The sequence below is a fragment of the Procambarus clarkii genome, chromosome 31, assembly GCF_040958095.1.
Source record: "Procambarus clarkii isolate CNS0578487 chromosome 31, FALCON_Pclarkii_2.0, whole genome shotgun sequence".
Classification (NCBI taxonomy): Eukaryota; Metazoa; Arthropoda; class Malacostraca; order Decapoda; family Cambaridae; genus Procambarus; species Procambarus clarkii.
This window is the reverse complement of record NC_091180.1, coordinates 19,247,657-19,272,731: the sequence shown is the minus strand read 5'-3', so window position 1 is coordinate 19,272,731 and position 25,075 is coordinate 19,247,657. Positions and strand designations below refer to the sequence as shown.

General features: G+C 46.1%; 1 protein-coding gene across 1 annotated transcript in view; it reads right to left on the bottom strand.

The window, feature by feature from the left end:
• LOC123753783 (zwei Ig domain protein zig-8) overlaps nt 1–25,075 on the bottom strand; it is a 42,441-nt gene that overhangs the window by 2,360 nt on the left and 15,006 nt on the right. The window contains exons 2-4 of the mRNA XM_069334428.1: nt 17,639–17,849; nt 1,998–2,125; nt 835–1,003 (exon numbers count right to left, since the gene is read on the bottom strand). Of these exons, the coding sequence (XP_069190529.1) occupies nt 835–1,003; nt 1,998–2,125; nt 17,639–17,849 (508 nt within the window). The remainder of the gene's footprint in view (nt 1–834; nt 1,004–1,997; nt 2,126–17,638; nt 17,850–25,075) is intronic.

The window sequence follows — 25,075 nt, the reverse complement described above, 5'->3', positions numbered from 1 at the left end:
TATATAGACAGACTTCCTGTCCCTTCAACGGGAATTATTAATTATAAGTTAGCTAAATACCCCCAAGTTACACAGCACAAGTAATTATCGGAATTTAATTATTAAGGCAATTAATATTACAATTACAAGGTAATTTCTCTAATTATCAGGAGAAACGCCGAGCCATTACGACTATATAGCACTGGGAAGGGTTCAGGATAAGGATTAGGGTTTGGACGGGGAACAGGAATGGTGCCCAACCACTTGTGGACGGTCGGGGATTGAACGCCGACCTGCATGAAGCGAGACCGTCGCTCTACCGTCCATGACAAGTGGTTGGACAGAGTAATCAAATATTGTCAAAATTTATTGCATATTTTTACAATAAAACGCTATAAAAAAATTCAAATTGTTAATTTTTAATCAAGTCAATTATCTTAACTCACAAAGAAAATCCCGAAGAAAATCAATCTGAATATTACAAAAAATCCCTTAAATCCTGATGCTAATTCCTTAAAAAAAATCCTTAAACCATAATGAAAATCGCTAAAAACACAAAGAAAATCCCAAAACAAAACAAAAAAATCCCTCAAGTCATAAAGAAAATCCCTTAATCCTAAAACAAACCACTTCAAATATATAAGTAAAACAAAAAAAATCCAAGATATCCCCAGACAACTGAAAAAAAAGATATCCCCAGACTGAAAAAAAGATATCCCCCAGACTGAAAAAACCCAAGATATCCCCAGACTGAAAAAAATGCCAAGATATCCCCAGACAATTGGAAAAAACCCCAAGATATCCCCAGACTGAAAACAAACTCACTGAAATCCTTCAGTGAATGTCAATTCTCACCTTTAAACACGTGGACGAGAATGGTGGCCCGCTCCGTGTTGGACGGAGCACACTGGTAGCGGCCAGAGTGGCCCAACGTGGCCCGGGCCACGAGTAGTGTGGACACCGTGCGGCCCTCCTCCTGGCGCACGCTAACTCGCACGCTTCGATCACTCTCATAGTTGATTACCTGCGGTAGTATAGGTGGTTATAGTGATTAGTGACGAATATCAGTTGTGGGTAGTTAGCAGAAGTGGGGTTGGTGGTTTGTGTGTCTGTGTCTCTCTCTCTCTCTCTCTCTCTCTCTCTCTCTCTCTCTCTCTCTCTCTCTCTCTCTCTCTCTCTCTCCAGAACGCCTAGAAGAGGGTCATTGAGTCTCCTTTGTAGACTACTCAACACTTTGCATACAGTCTCCTCATTTGCATATCATTACCTGACAGCTTTTGTTTAACACAATACCTGTACCTTGACTCCTCATGGTTTAAGGTCACTCCTGTAACTTTACAAACGTTTTTTTTTGTCTAACGAAACATTTGTAACTTTTTCCTGTTTTTTTTTTAAAGCCTATCATCACACACACACACACACACCTGTAACTGAACTCCTGGTGGTTTTAAATATAGCATAACACTGGTAATTAAACTTGTGGTTTTAATTAAATATTGGAGCAAAACCATATTAGAAAATTTGTTGGCGTTGAAGCACCCCCAAATATTACCGTTTTCGTTGTCTTCAAAGCATATGAGTGATGACTACTCAAGACTTCCCTCAATCACCACAAATATGAGGTACAGTATGAGGCAACTGACCACTTTAATCATGAATTATTTATATATATATATATTTTTTATAATAAATAAAACATTGTTTACTACTATACATCCACATGTAAGATTTTCTCGTAGTACGTCTGAATACAATACAATTACATAAATACACTCTGGAAAAAATATTTTTTTATGTAATGTCAACAAAGGCAGGCCTCACTGCAGCAACTGAAATCAGGAAGGAGATCAGTGTATATGTATACTGAGAGTGCAAAGTAATACTTAAATTATTGTGGACAACAGCTCGTTAACTCAAATCTCCAATTCTCACGGAAGAAGTCACCTTTCCGTCCCAAAATACACCAAGAGAGCCGCCCTCAACAGGGTGACCCCAAGACAGACCTGAGGGCCTCTTACCTCTCCTCTATGGTACCAAAATATGTACTCAGGCGCAGCGGGACTTGGGCTGACCACACAGGTAAGGTTAAGGGCTTCACCTTCTGCCGTGTGGAGCTCCGGGGCGCGGAGAATGCCGGCCCGAGGCACTGAAACAGAACGTCTTAGATGAAAGAGAGAGAAGGCGGGAATTATCAGGGGGAAAGCGTCAAGCTATTGCGACTATATATCACTTGGAAGGGGCCAGGATATAAGGCTTTGGGATGGGACGGGGGGAAGGAATGGTATTCAACCGTTTGAACAGTCTGGGATTGATCGCAGACCTGCATGAAGCGAAACCGTCGTTCTACCGTTCAGTCCAAGTGGTTGGGTGAGAGAGAGAGAGAGAGAGAGAGAGAGAGAGAGAGAGAGAGAGAGAGAGAGAGAGAGCGAGAGAGAGAGAGAAAGAGAGAGAGAGAGAGAGAGAGAGAGAGAGAGAGAGAGAGAGAGAGAGAGAGAGAGAGAGAGAGAGAGAGAGAGAGAGAGAGAGAGAGAGAGAAGCTTCTAGAGCTAATAATATTATCCAGAGGTTACAATAATCAATAATATGAACAGTATGAAACAAATCACATATTATACTGCTCATAAACACATATTATACACATATTATACTGCTCATAAACACATATTATACACATATTATACTCTATATACACGTTATACACTTTTAAAAATTCTTCTTTGCAATACACATGTAACAAAAGTAAATAATATAAACTATAATAATCTTCAACATATATCATTAATATGGTTGCAAGAATTTTTATTTCCCAAGAATAAATCATCCTTTATAAACAGCAAATTTCTCTATGACTATGTTGGCAGAATGTCTGATATTGGAATTAAAAAAAGTAAAAAAAAAGAAGAAAAAAAAGAGGACATCCTGACCTGGGCTTTTATCCAGTAAATAATAAAAGCCACGTTAAACAGCGTACATAATTCAGAGTGGTAGTTGGCACGCTAGGAATATGTTCAGCTTGAGAAATTGCCCCGATATTTGCTTAGTGGCCGAGGTCTGTTGATTATGTATTCTGTGTATTAGGGAGAATACTCAGAAACACCTACTCATGTATACAAATACTCATACACACACACACACTCACTCTGTCTGTATCTCTCTCTCTCTCTCTCTCTCTCTCTCTCTCTCTCTCTCTCTCTCTCTCTGTTTCTCTCTCTCTCTCTCTCTCTCTCTCTCTCTCTCTCTCTCTCTCTCTCTCTCTCTCTCTCTCTCTCTCTTGCCTAAGGCCCTCGTTCCTCGCCTCTAATAGGCTTCATAATAACATGTAAAGCCACCATTAAAAACTAATGGGGAGATACACTGACCCATTAGGCGCTATCGTTCTCTATTTGCATATAATTTAAAACACATTCCTAACTCTTGTTCGGAAATTTCGAATTTGGAATATGTTTGGGTATAGTTGTAATGTGTGTGTGTGTGTGTGTGTGTGTGTGTGTGTGTGTGTGTGTGTGTGTGTGTGTGTGTGTGTGTGTGTGTGTGTGTGTGTGTACTCACCTATTTGTGCTTGCGGGGGTTGAGCTTTGACTCTTAGGTCCCGCCTCTCTCATCCGTCAATCTACTGGTGTACAAATTCCTGAGCTTTTCGAGCTCTGTCATATCTACATTTGAAACTGTGTATGGAGTCAGCCTCCACCACATCAGTGCCTAATGCATTGCATTTACCAACTACTCTGACACTGAAAAAGTTCTTTCTAACGTCCCTGTGGCTCATGTGGGTACTCAGCGTCCACCTGTGCCCCATTGTGCGTGTACCACCCGCATTAAATAATATATCCTTGTCTACCCTGTCAATTCCCCTGAGAATTTTGTATGTGGTGATCATGTCTCCACCGAGCTCTTCTCTCTTCTAGCGACGTTAGGTGTATTTCACGCAGCCTTTCCTCGTAACTCATGCCTCTTAGTTATGGGACTAGTCTAGAGCCATACCTCTGAACTTTTTCCAGTTTCGTCTTGTGCTTGACAAGGTACGGGCTCCATGCTGGGGCCGCATACTCCAGGATTGGTCTTACATATGTGATATACAAGGTTCTGGAAGATTTCTTAAACAGGTTTCTGAAGGTAGTTCTAATGATAGCCAGCCTCGCATACGCCGCCGATGTTATTCTTTTGATGGGGGCTTCAGGAGACAAGTTTGGTGTGATATCAACTCCTAGATCTTTCTCTCAATGCGTTTCATGAAGGACTTCCTCTCCCATTCGGTATCCAGTGTCTGGCCTCCTAGTTCCTCCTCCTAGTTTCATTAGCAACAGGTGGACGCATTGAGCGCTAAACACCATTAATACACTCAAACGACAAGGCCGACGGGTACTTATCAACTGGGTGTCAAGTCATGTGGGAATAATAGGAAATGACATTGCAGACGAAGCTGCAAAACTTGCAACTAAGAGAAGAAATGTAGACATTTACATACCACAGAGTCTATTACAGATTTAGAAAGTAATTAGAAACAGAGCCATGCAGAAGATGTACAGTGACCACAACACAGCAGTTGCAACATCAGGATCTGCGGGTTGATACAAGAATTCAACCAACTACGAACCACTTAGTTTGATGAAAGGGAACAGTAGAACAACGGAAGTACACTTACATCGTATCAGGCTTGGATGCCCATGTGCATGGGAAATAGGCTTACAGGTTCCGGAAGATGAGAGGAAATGTCAGCACTGTGGAGAAATGCCCGACAGACCACTGGAACATTATCTAACACAGTGCACAGTTACAGTCACAACAGACCACTGGAACATTATCTTACACAGTGCACAGTTACAGTCACAACAGACCACTGGAACATTATCTAACACAGTGCACAGTTACTGCCACAACAGACCACTGGAACATTATCTAACACAGTGCACAGTTACAGTCACAACAGACCACTGGAACATTATCTAACACAATGCTCAGTTACAACCACAACAGACCACTGGAACATTATCTAACACAGTGCTCAGTTACAACCACAACAGACCACTGGAACATTATCTAACACAGTGCACAGTTACAGCCACAACAGACCACTGGAACATTATCTAACAAAGTGCTCAGTTACAGCCACAACAGACCACTGGAACATTATCTAACACGGTGCACAGTTACAACCACAACAGACCACTGGAACATTATCTAACACAGTGCTCAGTTACAACCACAACAGACCACTGGAACATTATCTAACACAGTGCACAGTTACAGTCACAACAGACCACTGGAACATTATCTAACACAGTGCACAGTTACAGTCACAACAGACCACTGGAACATTATCTAACACAGTGCACAGTTACAGCCACAACAGACCACTGGAACATTATCTAACACAGTGCACAGTTACAGCCACAACAGACCACTGGAACATTATCTAACACAGTGCACAGTTACAGCCACAACAGACCACTGGAACATTAACTAACACAGTGCACAGTTACAGCCACAACAGACCACTGGAACATTATCTAACACAGTGCACAGTTACAAACCCAGTAAGATTTCCACTAAGATTCAACAGAGCAGAAGAAGTTGCTAAACACATGGGACAAAATCTTACTGAAGCGACCATACGAGTCATAAATACTCATACTTCGCCCAAGTAAAACAGAAACAAGCAACACTTAGTGGGCCAGCCAGAGGCTTAGGGCCCGCCCAGTGGGGCAGCCAGAGGCTTAGGGCCCGCGCAGGAATATCCCTGCCCACCCCTCCCCCCCAAAAAAATAACTTACATTTACTTGGGTTGAACTGTAGTAGCCGTTTTCTAATGGGAGATCATTTACATGTATCTGGAACAGTATAGGTCCAAGGACTGATCCCTGAGGGACTCCACTGGTGACGCCTCGCCACTCCGAGACCTCACCCCTCACAGTGACTCGCTGTGTTCAGTTGCTTAGGTACTCTCATATCCAGTGGAGTACCCTCCCTTTCACTCCTGCCTGAATCTACAGTTTGTGCACTAGTCTCTTATGTGGTACTGTGTCAAAGGCTTTCTGGCACTCCAAAAATAAGCAGTCTGCCCAGCCCTATCTTGCCTTATTTGTGTTGCCTGGTCACAGAATTCAATTAATCGTGTGAGGCAATATCTGTCATCCCTGAACCTATGCTGATGCTGTGTTACAAAGTTCTTTCGCTTCTGATGTTCCACTAGCTTTTATTCGCACAATCTTCTCCATCACCTTGCGTGGTATGCAAGTTAGGTATGCATGGTGTGTGTGTGTGTGTGTGTGTGTGTGTGTGTGTGTGTGTGTGTGTGTGTGTGTGTGTGTGTGTGTGTGTGTGTGTGTGTGTGTGTGTGTGTGTTTACTAGTTGTGTTTTTGCGGGGGTTGAGCTTTGCTCTTTCGGCCCGCCTCTCAACTGTCAATCAACTGTTTACTAACTACTTTTTTTTTTTTTCCACACCACACACACACACACACACACCAGGAAGCAGCCCGTGACAGCTGACTAACTCCCAGGTACCTATTTACTGCTAGGTAACAGGGGCACTTAGGGTGAAAGAAACTTTGCCCATTTGTTTCTGCCTCGTGCGGGAATCGAACCCGCGCCACAGAATTACGAGACCTGCGAGCTATCCACCAAGCTACGAGGCCCCCACGAGGCTACGATGTGTGTGTGTGTGTGTGTGTGTGTGTGTGTGTGTGTGTGTGTGTGTGTGTGTGTGTGTGTGTGTGTGTGTGTGTGTGTGTGTGTGTGTGTGTGTAAAGGTATGGGTCCAAGTATGTAGTTCTTGGACCCATACCTTTATACCTTTCCAGTCGCTACTTGTCTAATTCAATTTCATTTCTGTATATTATCTACTGTTGAAACTATAAATGGTGTTTGCTGCTACATCCTGCACCTTTAGTTCATTCTATTGTCCCACTACTCTAATGTTAAAAGAAAACTTTCTAACATCTCTGTGTCTTATGTGATTCTCCAGTTTACATTCATGCCCTCTTATTGTTATTCATTTTAAACATCTACTGTTTTTTCCCCAGTTTGTCAATCCCTTTAAGAAGTTTATTAAGTCTCTATCATGTGTCCTCAATTCTTTTCTCTAGTGTCGTCAGGTCTAGTTCTTTCAGTCTTAATTCAATCCTTCAGAAATCCCCGTAGGCGAGGCTCGCTGCAAGTCTCTGAATCTTTCTAGGATTACTTTGATCTTACTTGGTGTGATTAACCTGCGATATTTATTAATATTTTGATGAAGTAAAGTATAATATATTCTTTTTTTTAGTGTGAGGTGAACTATATAATGTTATACCATCTCACTTTACGGGCTCACCATAGCCCGTGCTACATGGACACTTCGTCCTGAGCTGCTAAATCTTTAACAACAACAACTCACAAGTCCCTCACAATCACCTCTTGGGTCTGTCACCTCACTTAATCTGCTCACTCACGCACCTCATAAATCTCTCATTTTCCCTCCCTTTTACCTCACGTCCCCTCTCTCTCTCTCTCCCTCATCTTCCCTCACCTCTCCTCCCATCTCTCTCACTTCCCCTCTACGTCACCTTCCCTCTCCCGTCACACCTCTCTCTCTCTCTCTCTCTCTCTCTCTCTCTCTCTCTCTCTCTCTCTCTCTCTCTCTCTCTCTCTCTCTCTCTCTCTCTCTCTCTCTCTCTCTCTCTCACACCTTCCCTCACCTCCTATTCCCCTCACCAACCCCTCTCTACCCCCCCTTCCCCCCCAAACAAGCCGCTGTCTCTAATAAATAAATAACAACTGCAAGCACACCAGAAACGACCCTTCGAGGTAATTAACTCCTAATGGGTTCCTTTATTGGCATCTATCGCGGCGATGGTCGAAAAATTACCGTGATTTAATTAACTTTCCAGTGTACACACAGGCAGTGATTGGTAAAACAAATAAAAAAATAAACAAAAAAGATTGGGTGGAGTTTGGGGTGTTAATGAGGCCTTTGGCGTCTGGATGTACGACTGATTGGTGGGCTCAGATGAGGGGGGTGTACGACTGATTGGGTGATTGGTGGGCTCAGATGAGGGGGGTGTACGACTGATTGGGTGATTGGTGGGCTCAGATGAGGGGGGTGTACGACTGATTGGGTGATTGGTGGGCTCAGATGAGGGGGGTGTACGACTGATTGGGTGATTGGTGGGCTCAGATGAGGGGGATGTACGACTGATTGGGTGATTGGTGGGCTCAGATGAGGAGGGGGGGGGGGATGCTGCCATGGTTCACACACATATAAAAAAATATTCGGGGCGCTGATAGCTGAGTGGACAGCACGCTGGATACGTAGTCCTGAGGTCAGGGGGGTTTTTATTCCCGGCGCCGGCGGAAACAAAAATGAGTTTCTTTCACCTTGATGCGACTGTTCACCTAGCAGTAAATAGGTACCTGGGAGTTAGACAGCTGCTACGGGCTGTTTCCTGGTGTGTGTGTGTGTGTATGTGTGTGTGTGAGTGTGTGTGTGTGTGTGTGTGTGTGTGTGTGTGTGTGTGTGTGTGTGTGTGTGTGTGTGTGAGTGTGTGAAAAAAATTAATTGATTGACAGTCGAGAGGAGGGCCCAAAGAGCCCAAGCTCAATCCCCGCGAACACAACTATGTGAGTACAACTAGGTGAACACACACCCACATTAATGAATTAATAGATGGATTACTATCCTTAATGAATGGATAGATGGATTACCATCCTTCATAAATGGATAGATGGATTACCATCCTTCATAAATGGATAGATGGATTACAATACACTAACGTATACAAGGTCACTCTCCTTCCAACTATCAACTGCCTCAAATATGATGGAATAGAATACAACCAGTATGATAAAGTTGAGCGGACCTTCACAACAATAACTCACAATATAGCGAAAACATATTGTAAATTATTTATTAAAATAAGCTTTTTTAAGATGTAGACGAATGACTTTGGTTTCGATTCAAGCCAATTATCCACAATAAACGTTAGATTAAGTGATCGATAGTGAGACACAAGTCATCTATATCCCTTTCTTAACATATAGTAAACTTCTTGACTCCAGCACTCTGCTCGACTCTAAAGATTTGCTGAATATATAGGACAAAGTGTCCACAAAGCTCTTGTTTACATTCTTTAAACACCGTGACAAACACTTTGTCTGGTCCTGGGGACTTGTTTACCTTTCAGTTTTCTATTTGATTTTTACTTATAAATATTCTTATTATAGTTCGGGAAGGTAGTATACCCTTAAGAATTTAAGTGGATCGAATGATCGCCCTTCGGAGTCGAAGACGACCATGACTTCAGTATCAGGTCGAAAGTCGTATGTCAGATGATGATGGATGACACCAATCCGGAAGCCTCGCCCACACCCGTGACACATGCGGTTGTGGGAGGCCTGGTCGACGACCGGGCCGCGGGGACGCTAAGCCCCGGAAGCACCTCAAGGTAACCTCAAGGTGGGGTGCTGCTGAAGACGTGAATGTTGCCCTAGCTTTGCGCACGGCGCGTTTCCTCCGGGTCTCCGCAGTTCGTCTATCCTCCGTCACAAGAGCCCGCTGTGGAGCCTTTGCTTCGCCAAGTTGGCCAGGCGACTCCCAAGTGCTGGGATCGATGTCCATGCAGGTCTTTGGGGACCACATCGATGTAGTCCCTGCATCGTTTCTCTCCCTTGGCGATCCCGTTGTTGACTTCTGCTAGGTTCTGGCCCCCATGACATTGATGTGTGGCTCCAGGAAGGACCTTCCAGAGGCAGGCTCGTACGCGACTTCGATCTTGATGAGGCGGAAGGTGTCGCAGGCTTGTGTGAAGCAGGCCCGTGCGTGCTGGACTAGTCATTGGAAATTTCGATCCAATAATAATGACCCAAATTGGTAAACATGGGTCTAAAGAAGTTTGTATGTTAAAAAGAAAGCATTATACAAAATAATTCCAAACGCAACTGGATACAATAGCACATAGTCGGATTCGATGAAAGCTCTCTCTCTCTCTTTTCTTGTCTATATCTCTCTCTCACACAAGCACACTCTCCCACTAGTTCTCTCTCTTTCCCCTCTCCCTCTCTCTCTCTCTCCCTCTCCATTCTCTCCCGCCCTCTCTGTCTGTAATCAGAACAACTGTTTGTCAGACCAATACGTTTCACACATCGTTCCAGGCAATCATTTCCTTCGCCCGAGCAGCTTCCTGATTTAATGGTCATTTTCTCGGTGTGACCTATGCACCAGTGTAACTGGTTTATGATCTAGCGTACACCTTTGTCTCACAACCGAGCGTAACCTTTGACATGCGATAGGGCATGACCTTTGACTTGGGGGTGATCTTTGATCTAGTGTATGACCTTTTGACCAACGATTCAGCGTGACCTCTGATCTGGGAGTCAGCGTGACCGCGGTTCTACGATTCAGTGTGATTTTTAGTTTTCAATCCAGCGTGACCTGCGATACAGCATAGCCTTTGACCTTAGGTACAGAGTGACCTTTGACTTACGATACAGCGTGAGCTTAGATCCAGCTTGACCTTTAGCCGGCGATACAGCCTGACCTAATGTGATCTACGGTGCAACGTGACCTAAGAGCCAGCCTGACCTCTGACCTGCAATACAGCGAAAGCTTTTTATCATTAATTTCTTTGACATTACTAATCAGAGGACATATTCCTTCACATGCTTTCTCTCCCCCTCCCCCCCTTTCTCCATGCACTTTCTTCCTCTCACTTTCGCTTCCCCTCACATTCATTCTCACCCCCCTCACTTTCCCTCGCTCCGTCGACTCTTGCCTCAAGGTAACGCCAATAAGGATAGGATAGTTATTATTCTCCCTGTCCTCCTACCTACCTTCCCCCCCTCACCTCTCCCTACCCCTCATGTCTCCCCCTTGAACCCCCTCCCCACAACCCCCCCTCCTCTCTCCCACCCCCCTGGAGGCTCCCAGGTGGGTTGGGGTCACTAATGAACCAAGTTAAGCAAGGTGTTCTGACCCATCTCGTTTGATATGCAAATTCATTTCTGAGTTCGGAGATGCGCGCGCTCACGCAGTGATACCATGTAGTTCAGAGCAGTCTAACTATGTAGTTCTAAGCAGTTATATATTTACTTATTAATATATACACCACTTTTACTAAATAATAGAAAATATAACTCTGATCTCTTTTTTCCATTATAGAAAAACTATATTCAGATGGCGTTGTTCAGTGGGCTCGATAACGTGTCCCGGACCGTCGATCCTTAATGAAAATTCCGATACGTCTCGTGTATCCGGATTATACACATGACCGATATAATTATCCGAATGATGGATAGAGTGAGCCTTAAGGGGCCGAACAACATCCTAAATTATTACTCAGAGTTTACAGCCATGGTTGTAAACTCCGGTAGAGGAGGGGGGGGGGGGAGGAGGCCTGGTGGGGGCCCGGTAGCCTGGTGGATAGCGCGCAAGACTCGTAATTCTGTGGCGCGGGTTCGATCCCCGCACCAGGCAGAAACAAATGGGCAAAGTTTCTTTCACCCTGAATGCCCCCTGTTACCTAGCAGTAAATAGGTACCTGGGAGTTAGTCAGCTGTCACGGGCTGCTTCCTGAGGTGTGTGTGTGTGTGTGCGTGGTGTGGAGAAAAAAAAAGTAGTGAGTAAACAGTTGATTGACAGTTGAGAGGCGGGCCGAAAGAGCAAAGCTCAACCCCCGCAAACACAACTAGGTGAATACACACACACACACACACACACACACACACACACACACACACACACACACACACACACACACACACACACACGCACACGCACACGCACACGCACACGCACACACACACGCACACACACGCACACACACATGTGTGGCAGATCCAGAGGCAGGTCCGGACATAGCTGCAATAGTGGGAACTAAAATAAATGGTATAATCTCGGATGCAATCTTTCTAGAGGACTACCAGGTGATAAGAAAAGAGAGGACACAGAGACAGGGAGGGGGAGTGGCACTTCTAATAAAGCGGAAATGGAAGTTTGAAGACCTGGGAAATCGGGGTCTCAATGAGAGCACAAGCTCCATACTTGGAACTCTGACAGCAGATGGGAGGAAGATTGTGATCTTTGTAATCTACAATTTTGGTAAAAAAGTTATGGAAATGGGACTAGATGATAGAAGACCAAAGGGACAGTACACAATGAAGGGGAACAGCCTACCTGTGACGACGCGCGAAAGAGACCTGGGCGTGGACGTAACACCTAATCTATCTCCTGAGGCACACATAAATAGGATAACGACAGCAGCGTACTCTACACTGGCAAAAGTTGGAACATCATGCAGAAACCTAAGTAAGGAGGCATTTAGGGCGCTTTACACTGCCTACGTAAGGCCAGTCTTAGAGTATGCCGCCCCATCATGGAGTCCCCATCTGAAGAGGCTTGTAGTAGGCATCCGTCAATCCCGTGGGGTTATAGAGTTGTGCCCTGGTGTCTAGATGGATGCAGCGCCTGCTGTGGCTGTGAAGGTCAACTCGAGAATGACAGTCCTGCCTGCAGCGAGCGCAGATAAACGCCGAAGCGGCTGCGTCTGACAGTGGTCGAGACCTCCTCTGAAGTCTATTATCCTCCGCCTACCTCTTCAGTTCATCCTCAAATTGCTGGAGTCCCTTCTGCGCTTTGCATCTCCAGGCAGATCTGTCCGCAGCTGCTGCCTCCCAGGTGTTGATGTCGATGGTGTTGATGTTGTTGCAAAGTGTTGATGTCGATGGTGTTGATGTTGTTGCAAAGTGTTGATGTCGATGCAAACCCAACCTCTGCTTGAAGTTGGGTTAGTAGGCGTCTTTGAAACGCAGCTGAGGTCTTCCGGTGGGTCTCCTTCCTGATGCCAGTTCTCCATACAAGAGGTCCTTCAGTATGCGGCCATCGACCATGCGTGTGACACGTCCCAGCCATCGCATGCGTCTCTGCTTCAGGAGAGTGAACATTGAAGGGACTCCTGTTCCCTCGAGTACTGTGTTGTTGATGACGTGGTCTTTCCACGTGATGTCAAGGATGCGTCTCAGGTTCCGCATGTGAAAGATATTGAGCCGTCTCTACTAGCGAGAGCGCAGGGCCCAGGATTCTGAGCCGTAGAGACATGCCATGTAGACTTGTGCCTTGGTGTGCACAGTCAGTTTGGCATTTTCCCAAACGCGCTTTGTGAGCCTGGCCAATGTTGTTGCGGCCTTCCCGATACGCCTGTTGAGTTCAGTGTCCAGGGAAAGGGTGTCTGAGATTGTGGAGCCCAGGTACACAAACTCGTGAACTGCCTCCAGTACATAGTCTGCTATATTTATACAGGGTAGCTCATTGACGTCTTGTCCATCACCTGTGTCTTCTTCAGGCTGATTGTCAGGCCGAATGCGGAACAGGCTGCGGCAAAGCGGTTGAGTAGCTGCTGCAGGCCTTCTGCTGTGTGTGTGGTGATCGCTGCGTCGTCGGCGAAGAGGAATTCCTTGAGGATTTGCATCTGTACATTCGTATTTGCTCGGACTCTGGATAGATTATAGAGTTTTCCATCAGATCTTGTACGGAGATAGGTGCCCTCTGTGGTTGTTCCAAAGGCATGCTTGACGAGGATCGCGAAGAAGATGCCTAACAAGCAAGAGGGTAAATATAAAAATGTTGTGGATTCCTTCTCACATTGGCATGCAGGAACATGACAAAGTTGACGCCCTTGCTAAGGCTGCAGTAAATAAAGACAGTATTGAATGGAATCTTGAGTTATCAAATAGGTCCCTTAAAAGTGTCATTAGATGAGAACTCCTAGATGGATTTGAAGAAAGTAGAACAGTGCAAACTGGAACTAGTAGGTCCATTGTTCATCACAATGAAATGTGTGAAGTAAAACATGTGTATGGGGCAAGTAACAAAGTCAGTAGACTAACAGATGTTGTCACAGCTCGTATAAGACTTGGCTACAAGTATCTCTGGCAGTTCGGCTTGTATAGGGATCTAGATGAAGTAAAGTGTAAAGTGTGTGGACATAGGCAGGGACACACACTCGAACACTATATCTTAGATTGTTGTAAAATTGAGCCTTTTGGAGATAAGTCTGAGCTCACTCTGTATGATATGGCAACCTATCTTATTACCATGGATAAATTACCTGAAATCCTTGCACTGTACCCACATTTCGCTTCCAGTAGATGAACGACATATGAGATTAAGAAACAAGTAGTGTATTGTGAGGACTAATAATAAACAGAAGCTTCCCTATGACTCTGTAATATCCCCATTGGCCAAACTATTATGTATTAACGATAAAACCTACCATTAATGTATGATGACTTACTGTAAATATGTAGCTCTTGTAATAGCACTTTCTCTGTAACTAGCTGACATTGTATCTATAAGGTGTGAAGGATTGAAGAAATTGTTTATGTAATAATCTAAGATGAGGTCTGATAAAGACCTTTTGTTCCCTCTGTAATGCTTTTGCGCTACCGCTCACAGGATGAGTATGGGGTGCACAATAAACTAGCCGCCTTCGGCGGCAACAACAAAAAAATGCCGAACAAAGTTGGAGCAAGAACACACCCCTGTCTAACACCACTATTGATGTTGAATGGTTCAGAAGTTGAGCCGTCGTACACGACTGTCCCCTTCATGTCCTTGTGGTACGATTGTGTCATGCTGAGTAGGATGGGTGACAGCCAATTTTGGCCAAGATCTTGAAGAGTCCATCCCTACTCACGAGGTCGAAGGCCTTTGTAAGGTCAATGAAGGCAATGTACAAGGCTTTTCTCTGCTCCCTGCACTTTTCTTGAAGCTGTCTCAGAGAGAACACCATGTCAGTGGTCGACCTCTCTGCTCGGAAACCACACTGTGACTCGGGGTACACTCTTTCAGCAAGAATCTGAAGCCTGACCACGACGACCCTGGTGAAGAGTTTGCCGACGACGCTGAGGAGGGAGATGCCGCGATAATTGTTGACATCGCTTCTGTCACCTTTATTTTTGTAGAGTGATGATGTTTGCATCTCTCAAATCACTTAATCTTGGGCATGGTATTTTATCAAATCACCTCATTCTTTAGGGCACACGTGAGGAGCACAAATGCAAACAAGCCTGAATGGTCTCCAGGTATATATGACAATGAAAACTCACACCCTATAAGTGACTCGAACCCATACTGCCAGAAGCAATGCAACTGATGTACAGGATTCCTTAACCACTCGACCAGCATGACCGGACAAAAGAGGATGGTAGCCGAGGCTATTTCCATCCGAGATGCAAGCCATAGACGAGGCTATGATTTGATAAAATACCATGCTCAAGATTACCAACCGAGTGCCGGCGGGGGGATGGAAATAGCCTCGGCTAGCATCCTCTTTTGTCCGATCGTGTTGGTATTAGGTTGAAAGAAACATTTTGCCCACTCGTCTCCGCCTCCACCGGGAATCGAACCCGGAACCTCAGGACTTGGAATCCGAAGCTCTGTCCTCTCAGCTGTCAGGCGCCCTCACAGGTATACCTATTTACTCCTAAATGAACAGAGGCATGAGGTGAAACGAAACGATGCCCATTCGTTTCTGTCCCAGCCTATGATTAAAGCCAAAAATCTCTCGATTGAGAGCCGAGAACGTTGTTCTTGTGTGTGTTTGTGTGTAAGTATGTCTGTGTATGTGCGTTCGTGTGCGTGAGAGTTTCGTGTATTCACTCTACTAAAATTGCCCATATGTCCACCTTAATCTTGCGTCACCTTGCGTCACCTTGCGTCCTCAGGATACCCATTCGGGACACATCAATGAGATTCTTTGACCTCCAGCTTCCGCTCATCTCCCAAGAGACACGACGGGGTGCGGTGTGAGGCTCGAAGGGGCAGCAACTCTCGCTTGTATTTGATCTTGGGAAGTTAAGAGGCGTTGAATGCCAGGTCCGCTAGTGAGTTAAGTGGTTGACCCACTCACACACGCCGGGGCGCGCTGTCACTGGACCGTGTTGTGTACCTGTTGCCATCTGGAGCTTGAGGGTTTGTATGATGGGGAGGTGTGTGTGTGTGTGTGTGTGTGTGTGTGTGTGTGTGTGTGTGTGTGTGTGTGTGTGTGTGTGTGTGTGTGTGTGTGTGTGTGTGTGTGTGTGTGTGTGTGTGTGTGTTTGTGTGTGTGTGTGTGTGTGTGTGTGTGTGTGTGTGGTTGTGTGTGGTTGTGTGTGTGTGTGTGTGGTTGTGTGTGTGTGTGTGTGTGTGTGTGTGTGTGTGTGTGTGTGTGTGTGTGTGTGTGTGTGTGTGTGTGTGTGTGTGTGTGTGTGTGTGTGGTTGTGTGTGTGTGTGTGTGTGTGTGTGTGTGTGTGTGTGTGTGTGTGTGTGTGTGTGTGTGTGTGTGTGTGTGTGTGTGTGTGTGAGTGTGAGTGTGAGTGTGTGTGTGTGTGTGTGTGTGTGTGTGTGTGTGTGTGTGTGTGTGTGTGGTGTGTGTGTGTGTGTGTGTGTGTGTGTGTGTATATGTGTGTGTGTGTATGTGTGTGTGTGTGTGTGTGTGTGTGTGTGTGTGTGTGTGTATATGTGTGTGTGTGTATGTGTGTGTGTGTGTGTGTGTGTGTGTGTGTGTGTGTGTGTGTGTGAATGTATGTGTGTGTGTGTGTGTATGATAAACCTTCACCAAGACGAAGTATTTCAAATTTCCTGATCAAATATCAAATCTTATCTGTACTTATTCCACACTTTAACATCAAGTACTTCTGGGTAGTTTGACTCAATCCTCTCAGCTCCGGAACTAGTTTAACAAGGAATTTTTGCAATTTTCTTCTAGTTTCTTCAGTACACTCAGGACTGAAACGAATAGTGAGGAGGGTGTCCAGCATGGTGCAGCGTACTAACGAAAATAGGTTTTATTTATACAGTTTTTGGGAATAGCTTAATATTACAATTCTCTAAAGGATTCTTGAGAGTTAGCTAACTTGTTTCCAGGCAGAGAATAGCGGCTGAATTGTCTATGGCTCATTAGCTTGTCAGACAATTAGACCCGTTCCCCCCTTCTGAGATACTGAATTACCTTTTGAGAACCTTTCGCCAGCCTCATGTTACTTGCATTGCACTTAAAATGTTAGGCTCTAGCAGCCACTTTGTTGATCAATACATTTGTGAAGGATGACGTAATATAATTGACCTCAATCACTCCAGCGGCCGCCAGACCAGAGAAACAAGACTGACACAGTTTCCTAACTGTCAACCAAGACTCGTAAGATGTCGTGATAGGTAATTGGGTTATTAGGACCTGACACTTACCTCCAGACTGACCAGGTAGGCTCGTATGGGCCTGGTTGACACTTACCCACAACCTCCAGACTGACCAGGTAGGCTCGTATGGGCCTGGTTGACACTTACCCACAAACTCCAGACTGACCAGGTAGGCTCCTATGGGCCTGGTTGACACTCACCCACAACCTCCAGACTGACCAGGTAGGCTCGTATGGGCCTGGTTGACACTTACCCACGACCTCCAGACTGACCAGGTAGGCTCGTATGGGCCTGGTTGACACTTACCCACAACCTCCAGACTGACCTGGTAGGCTCGTATGGGCCTGGTTGACACTTACCCACAACCTCCAGACTGACCAGGTAGGCTCGTATGGGCCTGGTTGACACTTACCCACAACCTCCAGACTGACCAGGTAGGCTCGTATGGGCCTGGTTGACACTTACCCACAACCTCCAGACTGACCAGGTAGGCTCGTATGGGCTTGGTTGACACTTACCCACAACCTCCAGACTGACCAGGTAGGCTCGTATGGGCTTGGTTGACACCTGGCACTCGTAGAGGCCGGTGTCATCAACAACTGGGTGTCGTATCTGCAGCGTCCACTCGTTGGTTCCTTCACGGTGAAGAGCGGAGAACCTGTGGTCGCTGGTGTAGGTGAAGGAACCCACCGTCAGGATGTGGGTGTCACGATGTCTGATCCACGACACCTACAACCAGGGGGAGACATGTTTACGACATCCACACACCACTTGTTTGGGTGCTCTCTGACCCGCTACACCTAGAACAAGGGTTAGATCATGTGGGTTAAGGGTGGCGAGAGTAGGAGGTATTGGGCTCCCTGGAACAGGAAAGATGGTTTAGGACTTCCAGGGAAGCCTTGTTAGGGTTGCTTGCTGTTCCTCGGCAACTGGAAGGTGGTTGTTATAAAGAGAAATGGTTACAATTTACATTTCAGAACAGATCTTTTGTAGTTGGTCTAATGGCGAGCCGGTCGGCCGAGCGGACAGCACACTGGACTTGTGATCCTGTGGTCCTGGGTTCGATCCCAGGCACCGGCGAGAAACAATGGGCAAAGTTTCTTTCACCCTATGCCCCTGTTACCTAGCAGTAAAATAGGTACCTGGGTGTTAGTCAGTTGCCACGGGCTGCTTCCTGGGGGTGGAGGCCTGGTCGAGGACCGGGCCGCGGGGACACTAAAGCCCCGAAATCATCTCAAGATAACCTCAAGATGGGGAGTCTTAAAGCCATACCAAATTACCGTATTTGTTACTACAGAGACGCCGATACGAGCTCAGGAACGACCATTCTGTTGCTGATATCTTATACGAGCTCAGGAACGACCATTCTGTTGCTGATATCTTATACGAGCTCAGGAACGACCATTCTGTTGCTGATATCTTATACGAGCTCAGGAACGACCATTCTGTTGCTGATATCTTATACGAGCTCAGGAACGACCATTCTGTTGCTGATATCTTATACGAGCTCAGGAACGACCATTCTGTTGCTGATATCTTATACGAGCTCAGGAACGACCATTCTGTTGCTGATATCTTATTGAACTTCTTCAATATCTAGTATCCAGTTACTGGACGATAGCAAGCTCGGCTGTGTAGTTGCTCGGGATATTGCAGGAGCCTTTGTTAAAGTACAGCCTCGCCGGTTCCTGGCGAGGCTGTTAACACTGGGGAAATAGGGAAAATAACATCTGAAAATAATATCTGAAAATAACATCTGAAAATAACATCTGAAAATAACATCTGAAAATAACATTTGAAAATAATATCTGAAAATAACATCTGAAAATAACATCTGAAAATAATATCTGAAAATAACATTTGAAAATAATATCTGAAAATAACATCTGAAAATAACATCTGAAAATAATATCTGAAAATAACATCTGAAAATAACATCTGAAAATAATATCTGAAAATAACATCTGAAAATAACATCTGAAAATAACATCTGAAAATAACATTTGAAAATAATATCTGAAAATAACATCTGAAAATAACATCTGAAAATAATATCTGAAAATAACATCTGAAAATAATATCTGAAAATAACATCTGAAAATAATATCTGAAAATAACATCTGAAAATAATATCTGAAAATAACATCTGAAAATAACATCTGAAAATAACATCTGAAAATAATATCTGAAAATAACATCTGAAAATAACATCTGAAAATAACATCTGAAAATAACATCTGAAAATAACATCTGAAAATAATATCTGAAAATAACATCTGAAAATAACATCTGAAAATAACATCTGAAAATAACATCTGAAAATAACATGTGAATAGCATAGAATTGCAACTTGCACAAGCATATGCCTCAAGGACAAAATTTTTATGATTAGTGATGAATCTTACATCCTGAAGTGATGAAGTTCCAATCTTCAGTGTCTATGAAGAGTCATCCGTTGAGCCTAGCAAGCGAAGGAATCCAAGCCAAGAACCGCGTGAGAAAAAAAATCTATTTTTTTTATATTTTTTGGGGTATAAAAGAAAATATTAAAATAATTTATTATATGCTATTGTGATAGCTTAGAGTCATAGACATGATTTCAGTTGATATTTTTGTTTGATGTTAATTTTTGACCATTTTGGAAAATTTTTGACACTTAATTCAATATTTTTTTCGTCCCTTCCTATTTATGCTACGATGCCGAGACTTGGGCCAGTTGAAACCCTTTTCATATACAACTTGTAAAAAAAAATTGATTGAAATCGAAGCACACAGAGATCACACTAACGCGATGCATCAAATGAAGGACGCAGGTTCGAATCCTCGTCACGGCCCTTGTGGATTTGTTCATTTAAATCGAAGCAGTTTTCATTTTTGCTTATTTTCGTACTACTCCCCCTTAAGGCGCATCTCGAGCAGTCTCGACAGCAGCGGTTTCAAAACATTAAATGCAGGACACGTTCCCTATCCCACGTACAATTTACGCCTCTCCTGGATGACCTGCCTATCACCCATCAGAATGCTGGACGTGGCGAGGATCAGAGCAAGACGAGACTTATATGATCCAGAGATGGTGGCGGCCTCACTGGGACATAAATATTTACCAAAAGAAGGTTCCAAGCCGGGGTAGACAACTCGCAAAGAAATCCAAGCATCAACAACTCAAGGCGCTCAGCCATCAATAACTCAAGGCGCTCAGTCATCAATAGCTTCGCACTGGATGTGTTGATCTCACAATCACCGCTCCGATCATTCATTCCTCGGCTGGCTTGCATCTGGAGCTTATTGAGAGAGAGAGAGAGGGAGAGAGAGAGGGAGAGAGAGAGAGAGAGAGAGAGAGAGAGAGAGAGAGAGAGAGAGAGAGAGAGAGAGAGAGAGAGAGAGAGAGAGAGAGAGAGAGAGAGAGAGAGAGAGAGAGAGGGAGAGAGAGAGAGAGAGAGAGAGAGAGAGAGAGAGAGAGAGAGAGAGAGAGAGAGAGGAGAGAGAGAGAGAGAGAGAGAGAGAGAGAGAGAGAGAGAGAGACAGACAGACAGCAGGTTTCTGAGGGTGAAAACTTAGGTTAGCGTGACCCCCAACTTAGCGTGTGGATCTTATCATCACTGACTTGTGGTAATGACGGCGCGGGAAAGACAATTCCCAAGAAAAATTATATCTACGCTTTCAAGACCTTATTTTTTTACACATCTTAATCAGAAAATGTGTTAAATTGGTTAAAACATTAATATTTCTGGTTTTATCCGATAGTTACAATTGTATTTACTTCATTTTCAGTTTATTTTAACAATAAGGTTCTTGCTTTTGTCGACAAACTGTCTGTTTGTCTGTCTGTCTGTCTCACACTCTCTCTCTCTCTCTCTACTCTCTCTCTCATCTACTCTCTCCCTCTCCCTCAGCCTGGATCATCACTCATTCAACGGGGCGACCAACAACGGTACTGTTGTGGAGCAACGGACGAGTCTGACAAAAACATTGACATAAACATTGACAAACTTCCCACACAAAAGTATTTATTCATTGACTCTTGATTTAACCGCTGAAAACGCCTCTATGTAGCAAAGACCCCGCCCAGAAAACTCACCATAACCGGACCACCATAGATCAACGGCTGCCAAATGCCCTGTTGAATCGTACGAATTCATTTCCTCTTTCCGAAAACTTCCACAAAAAAATGAACAAAAAAATTGGAGGATCGAGAATCACTTGGATGGTGGTGCGTCAGGGAGATATTGCTCCGGTTCCCTGGCAGGACATCGTTTGCCCTCAAGCCAACAGTCCGGATGAGATACTTCTTCCCCCTTGCAATATCCGGCCTCCGCTGTACGACAAGCAGCTGGAACCGCATGATCTGGTCCGTGTTCCAGGGGGATATCGGCGGGTCTGAAGTATTTTAAAGATGCCTTTTTCTGTTATTCACAAGTTGGAGAGAGAGAGAGAGGGCTCGGTTAAGACTCGAATTGCCTTCGTTGTCCACTTAGAGAGAGAGAGGGAGAGGGAGAGAGGGAGACGGAGAGAGGGAGTGAGAGAGAGAAAGGGAGACGGAGAGAGGGAGTGAGAGAGAGAGAGAGAGAGAGAGGGAGACGAAGAGAAGGAGCGAAAGAGAGAGATAGAGAGACGGAGAGAGGGAGCGAGGGAGAGAGCAGGGCCGGGCTTACCATCCAGTTCAGACTCCTCGGTTCTCCTGATGGAGCAGACGATGGTGGGGCTTCCTGATGGGTGTTGATGACCCCGGGGGAGGCAGAAGAATACGAAGAACAGCCGATCAATCGTCTTGCGAAAAAGATATAAAACCGGAAACCCCGATTTACGAAGCCGGATGAAGATGAATATGAGAAGTAAGTCTTCAGACCATCGCTCTGAAGGATAGGATAGGCCACTCTACACCCCTCCAATTAGGGCTGGGCCTATCTACTTTCCTCCAAGCAGAGCTGCGCCAATCTACCTCTGGTCCTCGAAGTAGTTATCGGCCAAGATAGCAGCTTGTTCTCTCACTCAGACTATGAGGGGAAGTTGCTATCGTGAAGACCCATTCCGTTCTCTCCCTCTCTGCAATTGCGTTAAGTGGAATTTTCTGGCAGCCGGATAGCATCCGGCTGCCTATTTCAAGAGGCGGTGGAGATGAGAGTCTGTCAGTCATATTGCAGCCTCCCACTAGCCTGCTAAGGTCTCATTACCATCCCCTAATGTTAGTGCTGCTTCGGAGAGGGGGAGATATATCTCTCTTTTTGCTCCATATCTGTCTGTCTGTCTGTCTGTCTGTCTGTCTGTCTGTCTGTCTGTCTGTCTGTCTGTCTGTCTGTCTGTCTGTCTCTCTCTCTCTTTAACCGACATCCAGACTGACTGGCTGCCCTCCACAATGACTGACTGTCCTCCAGACTGACTGACTGTCCTCCAGACTGACTGACTGTCCTCCAGACTGATTCGCTGCCCTTCAGACTTACTGACTGTCCTCCAGACTGATTGACTGTCCTCCAGACTGACTGGCTGCCCTCCAGACTGACTGACTGTCCTCCTGACTGACTGACTGTCCTCCAGACTGATTGGCTGCCCTTCAGACTGACTGACTGTCCTCCAGACTAACTTACTGTTCTCCAGACTGATTGGCTGCCCTTCAGACTGACTGACTGTCCTCCAGACTAACTGACTGTTCTCCAGACTGATTGGATGCCCTTCAGACTGACTGACTGTCCTCCAGACTGATTGACTGTCCTCCAGACTGACTGACGGTCCTCCAGACTGATTGGCTACCCTCCAGACTGACTGACTGTCCTCCTGACTGAGTAACTGACTGACCTCCAGACTGACTGATTGTCCTCCTGACTGACTGACTGTCCTCCAGACGGACTGGCTGCCGTCCAGACTGACTGGCTGCCTTCCAGGCTGACTGACTGCCCTCTAGACTGACTAGATGCCCTCCTGACTGACTGGCTGCCTTCCAGACTGACTAGATGCCCTCCTGACTGACTGGCTGCCTTCCAGACTGACTGGCTGCCCTCCATACTGACTGACTGCCCTCCAGACTGACTGGCTGCCCTTCTGACTGACTAGCTGCACTCCAGACTGACTGGCTGCCCTCCAGACTGACTATCTGCCCTCCATATTGATTGGCTGCCCTCCAGACAGACTGGCTGCCCTCCAGACTGACTGTCTGCCCTCCAGACTGACTGGCTGCCCTCCAGACACACTGGCTGCCCTCCAGACAGACTGGCTGCTCTCCAGACTGACTGGCTGCCCTCCAGGCTGATTGGCTACCCTCGAGACTGACTGGCTGTCCTCCAAACAGACTGGCTGCCTTCTAGACTGACTGGCTACCCTCCAGACTGACTGACTGCTCTCCAGACTGACTGGCTGCCCTCCAGACTGACTGGCTGCTCTTCAAACAGACTGGCTGCCCTCCATACTGACTGGCTGCCCTCCAAACAGACTGGCTGCCTTCCAGACTGACTACCTGACCTCCAGACTGACTGCCTGCCCTCCATACTGACTGCCTGCCCTCCAGATTGACTAGCTGCCCTCCTGACTGACTGGCTGCCATCCTGACTGACTGGCTTCCCTCCAAACAGACTGGCTGCCCTCCTGACTGACTGGCTGCTCTCCAGACTGACTGGCTGCCCTACAAACAGACTGGCTGCCCTCCAAACAGACTGGCTGCCCTCCTGACTGACTGGCTGCCCTCCAGACTGACTGGCTGCCCTCCAGATTGACTAGCTGCCCTCCTGACAGACTGGCTGCCCTCCTAACTGACTGGCTGCCCTCCAGACAGACTGGCTGCCCTCCAGACAGACTGGCTGCCCTCCAAACAGACTGGCTGCCCTCCAGACTGACTGGCTGCCCTCCAGACAGACTGGCTGCCCTCCAAACAGACTGGCTGCCCTCCTGACAGACTGGCTGCCCTCCAAACTGACTGGCTGCCCTCCAGACTGACTGGCTGCCCTCCAGACTGACTGGCTGGGGTGCCGACACAGGTGACTGCCGCTGACGGCAGTTGTAGATTAGCTTGCAAAGGCATGCTTAAAGCTGGCTGCCTGGCGCCTTGCTGCCGGCCCTCGCCTTGAACCATCTGGCTCCACCCTCGCCACCCTCTTGAACCATCTGGCTCCATCCTCGCCACCATCTTTAACTATCTGGCTCCATCCTCGCCACCATCTTGAACCATCTGGCTCCATCGCCACCCTCTTGAACCATCTGGCTCCATCCTCGCCACCATCTTGAACCATCTGGCTCCATCCTCGCCACCATCTTGAACCATCTGGCTCCATCCTAGCCACCATCTTGAACCATCTGGCTCCATCCTCGCCACCCTCTTGAACCATCTGGCTCCATCCTCGCCACCATCTTGATCCATCTGGCTCCATCCTCGCCACCATCTTGAACCATCTGGCTCCACACTCGCCACCATCTTGAACCATCTGGCTCCATCCTCGCCACCCTCTTGAACCATCTGGCTCCATCCTCGCCACCATCTTGAACCATCTGGCTCCATCCTCGCCACCATCTTGATCCATCTGGCTCCATCCTCGCCACCATCTTGAACCATCTGGCTCCTCTCTGTGCCTTTGTTTGTATTTCTCTGTACTCTGTTACTCTGTACCGATGTGAATGAGTAACTGGAAGATGAATGAGAGATAATGAGTGTGAATGAGTAACTGGAAGGATGAATGAGATACCTTGAGATAAGTTACCTTGATGAGTAAGGGGTGGGGAAGGGTAGATTTGCCAGACATAGGACATAAAGGGAGCTTGGTGAGTAAATAGGTAGATGAGTGAGAGGATGAGAGAGTGGGAAGATGAGTAAGAGGATGAAAGAGTGAACAGGTGGTGAGTAAATGAGTCAGCAGGTTTAGGCGGATGAGAGATTAGGTTGAGTCTGTGAGTCTACAGTTGAAGATTAGAGGCATAAGGCTTGTCTCACTAAACTTTTCAGTGTGACATGTAGGGAATAGGGGACTGTCATGGGG